The sequence below is a fragment of the Rattus rattus genome, chromosome 2 (genome assembly GCF_011064425.1).
Source record: "Rattus rattus isolate New Zealand chromosome 2, Rrattus_CSIRO_v1, whole genome shotgun sequence".
Classification (NCBI taxonomy): Eukaryota; Metazoa; Chordata; class Mammalia; order Rodentia; family Muridae; genus Rattus; species Rattus rattus.
In genome coordinates, this window is record NC_046155.1 from 104,195,609 (window position 1) to 104,208,129 (window position 12,521).

At 41.2% G+C, this 12,521-nt stretch overlaps 1 protein-coding gene across 1 annotated transcript; it reads left to right on the plus strand.

Moving 5' to 3' along the window:
* The first annotated feature begins 8,289 nt into the window (after positions 1–8,289).
* On the plus strand, positions 8,290–9,270 carry LOC116894147 (olfactory receptor 52W1). The gene has a single exon (XM_032895866.1). It carries the CDS (start codon positions 8,308–8,310, stop codon positions 9,268–9,270), a length of 963 nt encoding a protein of 320 aa, XP_032751757.1. The 5' UTR covers positions 8,290–8,307.
* Positions 9,271–12,521: the final 3,251 nt, after the last annotated feature.

Below are 12,521 nucleotides of genomic sequence, written 5' to 3' on the forward strand. Positions count from 1 at the left end.
TGCTATTATTTTGGTCTTTATATGCCTTTATTTTTATTTAATAAGTAGTTGTGAAATCTGTGTTAGGAGGAGACAATAAATAAACATTTTTAAATATATTTGGATGATTTAAAAGCAAGTAACCTAGCAAAATAAAAGGAAACACTGAACAGCAGGAGTGTGGCTGGAGGGCAGCTTGGATACAGTTATGATCGGATAATAAGAGATTTTCAACTGAGGCAAACACAATCTTATTTTCATGACTTTCATGGCAATCAGAAGAAAAGGAAGTGGGAAGATTCTGTGATGGAAGATTCAACACCAAAGCAATCACAGACAGAGGAGGGTAGCTGAGAGACTCAAGGACTGCCTGTCCTCAGGCACCACACACGTCTGTGACTCTGTACCCGCCAGTCAGAACTGGAAAAGGACAGCCTGGCCCATGTAGGAGTGGAAGACGCAGACGGGAAAAAATATATTTGAGTAATGTGAAAATGGAGAAAATTGTCATTTTCAAAGACTCTTGGGGCTGGGGATTTAGCTCAGTGGTAGAGCGCTTACCTAGGAAGCGCAAGGCCCTGGGTTCGGTCCCCAGCTCCAAAAAAAAAAGAACCAAAAAAAAAAAAAAAAAAAAGACTCTTGCCCAGCACTGACCTCCATGTTTTCAGGACAGCCAGTTCCATGGAATGTCTAACACTGTTCAGTACTCAAGGAAAGGAGGTGAGATGAGGTGCTAGACATGGAACTGGGGGTACTGAATGAATCTTTAGAAAAGCTGAAAGATACATCTGTGTGCCTTCGACAGGGAAAATGTCATCAAATTCAAAAGAGAACTCCAGAGCGCAGGGAGAAAGTGCGGGTCTCTCATAGACAGGAACCATAATGTAGAAGATTCTTTAAATATAATTTGAGCGGACATGAGGATAGTTAAGTAAATACAGAGGACAAAAGAAAAGGCATTTATTTGCCTACTGATTTCAAGCAAAGCATTTGGAGCTGCTCCTTCAATCTCAAACAGGGTGTTGTTCTGAGGAAAGGAAGTGCGAGCTGAGGAGAAATGAGATTACTCCAGGAACACATGATGAGGCCCAAGCTGATTTCGTGTTATTAAGTTCACATAACCCTGAAGCAGCTGTCATTAAGAGAATCCATTCTGGACTCATACTGACCTGAATTTAAATTCAGATTCATTAGATGTTTGGGTGTCATAAGTAAGCTACTCATTCGTCAGTCATATCAGACATAATGTAGAAATAATAGCATCTAGCTGCACGCTAAGATGATAGACGTACAAATGCTTAGTTTAAACCTGACTCATAGGAAGGGTTTGACATCTCATGACCTGAGCGTTGTTGAGAGTGAAGAGCAGGGTCTTTACAACCTCAGGGGAGGAAACATATAATGAACCACATACAAAAAGCGTATGTCCTAGACATGTTCTTATTAAAATTTAAATTTCCTTCAAGATAAATGAGACCATAAATAAAATTAAAAGACATCAGACTGGCACGTTATACTTCTAATGTAAAATAAAGAGTTGCTGTATAGAATACTTACAGCCATCTACATATTTATGCAGCCAGGAAAACAGCTGGCTAGAAAAACAGACCAAAGAAATGACTGGGAGATTTTCAATAGAGAAACCATAAATAACCATATAAAAAGTATATTAAAACAAGGTAATATTATCTATCAGTCACAGTCATAAAAATATCAGTCTAATATATAGTTGTCAACAGTGTTTAAAAAATAAGATCTTGCATAAATTGCTAAGGAGAAGCCAAATTAAAACAACAATTTTGAGAACAATTTTATGGTACTCTGCTAAAGAAGAAATGTGCATATCTTAAAATTTACAACTCCATATAAATAGATATGCTCCAGAGAAAGACATGAAATTTTCACATCTCCCTTTATACAGATGTATGCAATGTTGTCAATAATAGTAAACATAGCAAAACAGCCAGTAGCAATCTTAAATACATTTTAATTTTCATATTTGGTATGCTCATAAGCTATAAAGCTCTATAGTGATTTAAATGGATGATAAAAATCTGCTTATTTATATAATCATCACTCAAAACCATAATTTCTACATATAATAGGGATTACTTCACACAAGTATATAAAAGCGCCAACAAAGAAAAGCATTAAAGATTCATAATAATTGTTTTAACATGAGAGAACATGTCATTATAAGAGTTAAAAAAGACTTTAGTAGCTATAATTGTTATTACCTGTATTAAAAATATCTAAAAGCAAGTTGGATAAAAAAACGTTAACAACTGACAATTTGGGGACTGACAATTAAGAATATGTGTATATATTCTTTCTTTTTACATTTATAATGTTGGCCACTTCTAAGATAAAAGTATGATTTTTTAAAAAATAAAATACAAAAACACACTAGAGACAAGAGGATGAGACCGCTACAATATTCCAGAACAGGCATGAGACGTAAAAAGGACATGCTCCAGCGGAGACAGGAATCTCAGACACATAAGGTCCTATAGAGACGGTCTGGGTGGCTCTTTGAGTGTATATCCAGGCTGCAGGGATAAAGTACCACAGACTGTGTGGCTTAAACAACATCTCTATCTCACAGTCCTGTAAGCTTTTAGAGAAACACCCCATAAATGTCTATGTTTTCAGCTAATAATAGTATAAATAAGTAAATAAATAAATGAATAAACCTCTTCCATGCCTCTCCTAGAAAGAAAAAATATTCTGTATGTTAAAGGGGTTCCTTTGTGCCCTAACCCAGTCTCACAATCACAGTGTGAACCAGGAGACCATGACATCAGCATGCAGGAGGAGAATGCTAGTCACTAGTTAAATAGGATCAAAGATGGTGTCAGTCTCAGAATTCTATAATTAGAAAGGACAACTATGTTGCATAGGAAAAAAAACTATATAGGGAGAGCAGATAATACACACAAGTATTATCTGCTAAACTTGACATGGCAGGCTGTGGTAGCACACAGCAGTAATCTCAGACGCTGAGGCAGTAGGATCATTAGTCAGAGGCCAGCTAACGTTACGTAGTGAATTCCAGTACTAGTTGGGTAAATTACTGAGTTAATATCTCCAGAAAAAAATAGTAAGGGACTAGGAATGTAGCTCAATGGTAGGTAACTTGCCTAGAGCATGTATGAGCCCTAATTTCAAACCTCCAGTGAGGCAAAAAATACATACATAAAATACATACAAACATAAACACACACACACACACACACACACACATTCATTCATACTAGACATGACCTATTCTACAGTCCTAACACAACTCGAGTTCCACAAGATCCCACTATAAGGAAGATGGAGAAAAAATAATTCCTGTCACAAATCAATGCCCTCCATTCAAGCACATCTACTACTCCAAGGAGTAGAGAAAAGTGGCCCATGGTTTAGAGACTATTTTAAAGACCTTCGCATGCAAGGGTTAGAAAGCTGGAGATGGCAGGGTGATTGATGCTAGAAGACAGAATGGATGAGGTGATTCCATGATCTTTCCACATTTCCATATGGTAATGTCACCCGACCTTACAGGGTCCTTTCTCCTCATATTCAGGGAAGATGGAGCCTCAACTACTGTGATGCTGCTAGGTCTGCAGGCATCTGACTGACCTGGTAGTTGTGGTTTGGTATTTCAGAATTACATAGGTCTCTGTAAGAGGATTCAGTATTGAGTGGCACCACTAAATCCACGGTTTTCTGAAATGTAATCTACTGTATAAATGAATAATGTGTGTTGTGTTTACAGACCATTGAAAGTAAACAAACACAGAAGAGGTCCACATGGAATCATGCTGATATCTGACAATGCTGTCTATGGAAAATGATGGTGGAAGCTATACTAGTCTAAGTAAGAAAGTCAGAGTCAATCTCAAAACAGAGCCTCCCTATCATTTTTCTATGCCAGTCTTGAAGCAATTGAGGGGTTCAATGTCCTCTTTTCTACAGGGGTCTCGGTCAAGGCTAGAGTAACAATCTGTGTAAGGCAAGAAGAAAATCCTGTTCAACACAACTCAGTAGCCAGTATTGGTTAAAACTTCTAGAGTCTGATACCAGACTGTTTGTTTTAGATATAAGTATAGTACAGTTTTGGGGAAACTTTCCTGGTGTAACACAATCTTGTGTGCACAAGGAGGCATAAATTACATAGAAACTCTTCTTAAAGAACATGCCACTTCTTCCAGGAAGATGGATTCTAAAGATAGGTTGCATGTGTTATCTTAAGGGACTAGAGGAGGATCTGGTGTGGTCTCAGTCATAGAGATAGCACAGAAGTTACCTAGGTTATTAGCTACCTCTGGTCCTGCTTGTGGAAGCTTGGGAGAGCCCTTGGCCATAAAGGCAGTACAGAGGTCATCTAGACTATTAGCCAACTCCATCTGGGTTGTGGGAGCTTTGGGAGCCAGATATGGCATGGCCCAGGGGTTATCTAGGCCATTAGTCACTTCCATCCCAAGCCCTCTAGGCAGGAAACAGGTTGTGTCTCTTCTCCTTTGAAAAGACAACCTAATGTGTTTAACATCTCATTTCTCTAATGCTATCTGTGAGCACAATGACACTGGTGCTCCCAATACTTCTTCCCTGCCACTTCCCACAAACGTGCGAGGTTTCACATCCTCCTATGGGAAGCAGGCCCTAACATAGTAGTCCTATAAAGTCATGGACATATTGTCAAATTTCCATTTACATCTTGTCAGGTGACCCCAACATGCACCCAGAGAACTTCTATAAATATGATCAAGAGTCTAGAATACCTAGAATTCTCAGCAAGAGAATTTTCTAGAAACAAACCTCCTTGTAAACTCAAAATCAGCAGGTTTCCAAGAACCCAATTACCTCAACTCTAGATTGTTGGATCTAAGAGATCTGTGCTTTTATCTTACAAGCCATCTCTAATGGACAGGCAAAAACCTCTGAATCTCTTGAAGTCAAAAGCATTTTTCTCCAAATCCATGCATAGCTGTCCTTGTACAGTTCCTGAGCATTCCCCCTCCTTCCTCAAGCAATTACAACCCACTGCCTACTGATTGCATCAAACTGCAACTGCCCACCCAAAACCAAAGCCCCCTGAACTATCTGTCCCTGGAACAAGTATCTATTGCCCCTAGCTATTCTACTAAACTTCTATCCACAAGCCAAATTTCAGCTGAAGTATTTAGTGGTGGCTAAGTGCAAGTACACTAAAGCCAAACTACTTGAGTTTGTGTATTAATTGTTGGTTGTGACTATTGGCAGGTTATTTCCTCTTGTGCCTTAGCGTGTTTGTTTGTTTGTTTTTGGTTTTGTTTTGTTTTGTTTTGTTTAAAAGAGAGAAAAAATCACACTTACTTTAAAATCTGTTTGGAGATGAGGGCCTAGATCAGTACATGCACACAGGAAACACAATAGGATTTGCTCACAGTTGAAAGTCATAAATGTTCATTCATTTTCAGATGCCCCCAGGAAGAATAAGAGGCTTCTTCTGTGTGGCCACTGTATCAAGTACTGACCTTGGTTAGTGCAGCTGGCTTAGTAGGCCTCCAACAACCCTGTATATCACTGGGTGCATGAGCGTATAAACTCCTGGAGAGCAACAGGTCTTGTTATGGTCCCTGCATCTTCCTCCACGTAGCAAAGGACCAGGTACAAAAAGCGTTCAGTCAGTTCTGCTATAGTGCTGTTTTTGAAATGCAAATTTGTCCAAACACAGCTGACACATTAGGAAACTGAGCCATGAGCTTTATACTTACAAATGAGTCTGCATTTTGGAGACTAGATAGCCACAGAAAACTCTACCTAGATTGTTGGGATTCTGTCTAAGTTCCACCCCCACAGCTACCTGGCAGCAGTCAGGTATGCTCCGCCTCACAGTCGCCTAGCAACAGCCAGCTATGCCCGACTATATAAGGGGCTGCTTACCCCCTCCTCCTTTTCTTACCCCTCTCTTACTCCCCTCTTACCCCTCTTGCTCTTTCTTCTTCACTGCTCTTGCCCCCTCTGCACTTCCCTCCACGTGCCTATGGTCGGCCGCCTTTCCTCTCCTCTACCCTTTTTCTCTCATTATAGCTCTCCACGTGGAACCAGGTTGTCTGGGTGTGTTCTGTTCAGGCACAGGCTGAGATTGGAAACCCTGGCATAGATCCTGGCTGAGCACAAAAACTCAGCATGCACTTCAAACTTCTCACAGATACCTCAGCTTCCCTATAACTTTCAACACAGTTTTGATAAGCTTTCTATGAAACTCAAGTTTTTTCTCCAGATAAAGTGTAGTATCTGCATACTTTCTAACCACATAATACCTAAAACAATTGTACTGTGGGATTTTTAGTTATTTTTGCATGTGTATGGTGTACACATGTGGAGGCCAGAGGTTGACACCCTCAGCTGTTCTCCATTTACTATGTAAGCAGCGTCTCTTACTAAATCTAGACATACCCTAGGCTAGCTAACTTGGTCCAGGGCCCTCCTGTTTTTGTGTCCTAATTGCTGGGAATTCAGGTGGCCCACCACATCCACTTGGATTTTATGTAGGTGCCAAGGATCCAAACTCAGTCTTCACACCTGTGTGGCAAGTACTTTATCCAATGAGCTAACTCCTTGGCCCCCATTCCTACCATTTTTTATATGGGTCACTGATATTTTGGGATGCTGTATTTTTATTTTCATTTTTCCAATAATCCACTGGTTTTCACTGTGATTTTTGCATACTGTGGTCATTTTAAGGATGCCTTTTTACAGTTAAAAAAAAAAAAAAGAACTGCATTCAGTATTCTTCTGGTTGATGGTGATTAACAGATAGTCTCCATGGATACCTAACTCCTAAAACTGTAACAAGTGTACCTGTCATCCTAGACTTTGAGGTTAACAGATTTGCTCACAGTTAAGTCATAAATGTTCACTCATAACCTGAACATGCATGCTAGACAATATGAAGATGTGAAGACAACGTGGTTAAGGAGAAGCAATGCTTGCACTGCACTTCTACGTGGGTGAGGAGAGACAAATAGTTTATTAGAGTGAAGCAGATGCTATTACAGAATGACACAAGTTCTCTCCAGCCTCAAAGGCTTTCCAGAGGAAGTGTTCCTCATTCTCAGATTGTTTTTCCCAAGGTTTTCCTTCCATGTCTCCTTTCCTTTCTCCTCACTGAACACGCCGAGACTGTGAGCAGTGAGCAAGGATACAAAGAAGAGTTAATGTGGCACAGGTGGAAGAGACAAGGGCCCTGAGGGATGCAGGCAGAACAGCTCAGAACTGTCCCAAGAGGCATTGATCAATGTGAAGAGAGACTGCCAGCACTCGGTGCTCAGGGTCACTCCCTAGTCAAGTCTTCCACTGGTTTTGTCTTCACTCAACATTTAAGCTTCTGCCGGGGTTAGATGCTTGCAAGGACTCCATCTACTCACCGTGCCTCCTCCGTCAGAGGTGTTTCTTCATATACTCAGAACTCTGGGATTCTTATCATTCCTCCTTCAGTTGCCTTACCTCTGAGGCAGTCCAGGAATAAGACTCCAGTGGAGCCCCCTTCCAAATCCGGAAGAATGAAAGGATACCAACAAGAAATGTTTCTTTTTTTGCTGCCATCTCTCTCTCTCCATTGCTCCCTGCTCACAACTTCTCTCCGCCTGATGTTCAAGATTACAACTTCAGCACCAAATGCAGAATAATGTAAGCACCCCTTGAGCCTACCAAATTTCTCCTATCATTTCAGGTTCCCAGCTTCACTAAGATCCTACCTGTGCCATTATAGTTTCTCCCTGTCTTTCTATACTGCCTCCTCTTTGCTTCCTGGTGTATTAGTGTCCTAATGATTAACTGAAGTAAATACTTAATATCACTGTGTTTAGCCCTATTATAGAATCAAAAACATAGAGGTTCAAGGACCCTCCCCAAAACAGTCAAGATGAGATAACATGGTCCTCACTCCACATCAGTTTTCTCCCCAAATACAGAGAACAAGACTGTCCATGGACTTTGAGGGAGAAGGCAGTCATCTCAGCTCTATCTCCTCAGATGACCTCATATGGGAGAACTTTTTGACTGTAGCAGCCACTTCATCAGTTACCCACTTCCTTAACCTTTCCTTTCTACCCCTGCCTCTGCTCTCCTTATAACACTCATGGATAACTAGGGGCAAAAGATTACCCCATGACCTAATTATGGGCATGGCCATAATTACCAATCCAACCTGTCTCAAGCAAAGATGATGCTCCTGTAATATTCCAGTCCATGGATGGGTTTGTGGCACTGTAACATCCCTAGAATCTCTCCTCCTCTTGTCCTTCCTTCATCAGGAACAATACCCCTAAGAGACCCAAACTTCATCCTTACAGAATGGCAGAAGGTTCACAGTCCAATTCTACCTTTCAATGCCCAGCTTTCTTTATATTGACTGGCATCCCAGGGTTGGGAGATGGCCAGGCCTGGCTGACCCTAGTGTTTGGGCTCATGTACCTGCTGGCCCTACTAGGCAATACAACACTTCTGACAGTGATCCGAATAGACTCTACACTGCACCAACCCATGTTTCTACTCCTGGCCACACTGGCAGCTACTGACCTGGGCTTAGCCACATCTATAGCCCCAGAGTTGCTGGCTGTGCTGTGGCTTGGGCCCCAACCTGTGCAATATACTGCCTGCCTCATCCAGATGTTCTTTGTCCATGCACTGACTGCTATGGAATCTGGTGTGCTTTTGGCCATGGCCTGTGATCGTGCTGTGGCAGTAGGGCGTCCACTACACTACTCTATCTTGGTTACTAAAGCCCGTGTCGGCTATGCAGTCTTGGCACTGACACTGAAAGTCGTGGCTGTTATAGTGCCTTTCCCTCTGCTGGTGGTACGATTTAAGCACTTTCATGCAAAGATCATACACCACGCCTACTGTGCACACATGGCAGTTGTAGAGCTGGTGGTGGGTAACACATGGGTCAACAACATGTATGGGCTAGCACTTTCACTGGCTGTGTCTGGTGTAGATATTCTGGGCATTGCTGGATCTTATGGGCTCATTGCCCATGCTGTACTTCGGCTACCTACCCATGAGGCCCGAGTAAAGGCCTTTGGTACATGTAGTTCTCACATCTGTGTCATCCTGGCCTTCTATGTACCTGGTCTCTTCTCCTTCCTCACACACCGCTTTGGTCGTCACACTGTCCCAAAGCCTGTGCACATCCTTCTGTCCATCATCTATTTGCTGCTGCCACCTGCCCTCAACCCCCTCATCTATGGGGTCCGCACCAAGCAGATCAGGGACCGATTCTTAGAAATGTTCAAATTCAGAAAAAAGCAGTTCTAATGGACCGTGACGTAAACTGGATAGGGGAATGCCCTTGGAGCAAAACTTGGAGTCTGGGAATGTGAGTTATATTGTCCTTATATTGTCTATATATGCATAGAACTTTGATCACTCAAAGGTATTTGCTGTGAACCCTTAGTGTGCATATCATTGGCACCTGTAAACTTTGGCCTAGACAGCCATATCTATTACTTGAAAGGAGGCAAAGGCAGGGGCTGAACATTACCATGCAGGGAACATAAGGAGATGAAGGAACTAGTAGATATTCTAAGATCTAGTCTATTGGAGAATTTCTCTCTCCTGTCCAACCCTATCCCTTCAACCCAAGTCTCACTCTGCTTCTTAGATGTGTAGGTACTTGTCTGAAGTTACACCTCTGTCTGTCCCTGGAACCAGATTCTATTTTCAGCCTGTTCTAAAGATGTTATAGAAACTTATACTCCACATTGTAAGAATCTGAAAAATATACCCTATAGGGCCAATTAAGCCAGCATATAGGACTTAAGATACTCCCAATCAAAGAATTTTCCTGGTCTCATGTGTAATCACTACTTTACCTTCCTTCAGTTCCAACAAAGACCCCCAAAGTAATAGCTACAACTTCTTTCTCTGAGGCTGGAACTTTGGGAGTCAGGAATCCAACTATAATAAGTAATAATGATAACGATGAAGCTGATATTTAAAGGGTCATGATCATGTGTCAACCTGCCCTTTTGTGTGCCCTCATCCATAATGTAAAATCTCCAGCAGCACTCCTCTCTGTCTCGCTCATTGTCACTAACAGCATGTGATACCAGTGCAATATGATGAAATGGGACTACTTCATGCTGCTGCAGCTGCCCAACAGAATATTAAACAGGAAGCAGCATGGTGTTACCCAATGGGGGAATCCAATTTCAGTTATGACTGGACAATGGAAGGAGTAATATATAATAGGCAGGGAGTCACATCTGTAAGGTCAGAGAAAACTTAGTCATAACCACAGTATTGGTGTTAGTTATGGAAACCTGAAGCAAGAACATATCCCAAAGAGTTAGACCAAGCACCATGAGACACCACACAGAGGAGGTAGCTCCAGAACTGAAGGACATTGGTCATTTCTAAGGCTAAATGGGATCTCAATAGACACTTATAAACAAGGAAAAAGTACCTCAAAATGTCTGCATGATTTCAAATCACACTGAATCTGACTCAGTGAAGAGAGCATCTAGTCCTACCTAGAGCAACCTTCCTAAACTGTAACCCTTTAATACAGTACCTCATGTTGTGGTGATCTCTAACCATAAAATTATTTTCATTTCTGTAATTTTACTACTGTAATGAATCATAATGTAAATATCTTTGAAGGTAGAAGTTTGCCAAAGTGGTTGTGACCCACAGGCTGAGAACCACTAGTCTAGTCAATCATGTGTGAGTTCAGTCATTCTCAAAACTAATCTTTTTCATGCAGTTGTAAGTTTAAGTCTTCCACAAAATGCTTTTGTAAAAAGCTAACAAAATAGTAGTCCTGGAGCTGGAGGAGATGGCACTGGGAAACACTCTTTGCCTGTGTGCATGATGACCTCCACTCAGATTCTCAGCATCCACATAAAATCCAGGTGCAAATCTGTTAGTCCAGTACTGAGGAAGAGGAGGACTGGGAGGAGACAGATCCCTGGAGCTCCCTAGCCAATCAGTGGGCTCAGGTTCAGTGAGAAACTGTTTCAAAACATAAAGTGGGGAATGACAGAGTGAAGATACCCTCCTTCAGCTCTGGGTCCTCTGTGTGTGTGTGTGTGTGTGTGTGTGTGTGTGTGTGTGTGTGTGTGTGTGTATGTGCACACACAGACATACTGAACCTCATGAACCACAAGCTACAATATCCATTTACTTCTCTTATGAGATTTCCCTTTGATTGATCTAGTCTGAGAAAATAACTGAGATATGAACAAACACGTATGGCAGTAGGATATTTATTACATTATTATAAAGAAATATAAAGGAATTCATGTGTGATAATCCCATGTCACACATACATACACACACACCGTTTTCTTCTCTGATACATGGAAAGGGAAATCATGTGCAATCAATGTTCATTAGCATGAGTCTGTTACCATCCCACCATGGGAAGATAAGGCACCTTCAACTCGTAGCTGTGCACAGTTCTCCCAGTTTGATGTTCCAAAGCTGTGTGCTGAGAACGCTTTTTCTTCAAGGCAAAAAATCTAACACATTTGTGTTTTGATGATCTTCCATACATACCTACCGTGTGATATGTTCAGAAAGCTTTGCCAGCACACACTCATTCTCATTCTTCATAATAACCTGAGAATTAACTATATGCCCACTGCCCATCACCTATACTTTCAAAATAAATAATCTCTGTAGAAACATCTTTTCCATAACTTTGGCCCCAACCATTATGATCCTATTTATAGCCATTATTTCACTTAGTGTAAATGTTCACATATTTAACTGAAAAGAATGTAGACAGGTTTGACTAGAGGGCATTGCCCTGAATTTCAATGGGGACACTCCTAAACATATGAAATATTATTCCCTTTCTGTAAACTTAAAAATTCTCAGCTTTATTACATATTTATGCCAAAAGGTTTAAAGTAAAGCATCCAGAGTTTGTATAGTTATCCCTGCAGCCTGAAGCAAGAGACCATTAGGGATCTCTATCACTCTTTATCTTTGCTGTCCATGCTACTTTATGCTACCACGAGAATCCCATGTTCTCTGCATAAACAGTCCTATTTATTTATTTCCTATCTCCATCCACATCACTCTTTCATATCCTCAAGGCGATCAGTGCCTTTCCAAAGATAACCATAGAATGGTGTCACATGGGAAACAAATCTCAGAAAGATATGACCCAAACAGTCTGACTCTAGGGCTCACCAACTAATTCATGACTTGGTTATCATCTGTTTTCCTTGAGCATCTTTCAGTCTCAGACTCTGAGCAAAAAGGAAAGACAAACTTACTCAAAGTTAAGGTATAGCATCACAGAATTTAGGAAGCCTATAAATTCATGGGAATTGGAAGGCAGGAAAAGAACAGAAGATGACTTCCAGTTGAGTAGTTTATTAGAACCCAATCTAACCTCTGCACCATGTCCTGAACAAAATTCTTAGAACTTCTGCTGCCTAATGACCAATAAGCCATTCCTGCACTGGCCTCATGCATGTCTTCTCATTCTGGACTCCCCTTGTCACCTGTGTTTGCTTCTCAGTCAGCTCTACTTCTACACTGCAGAGGTGCAG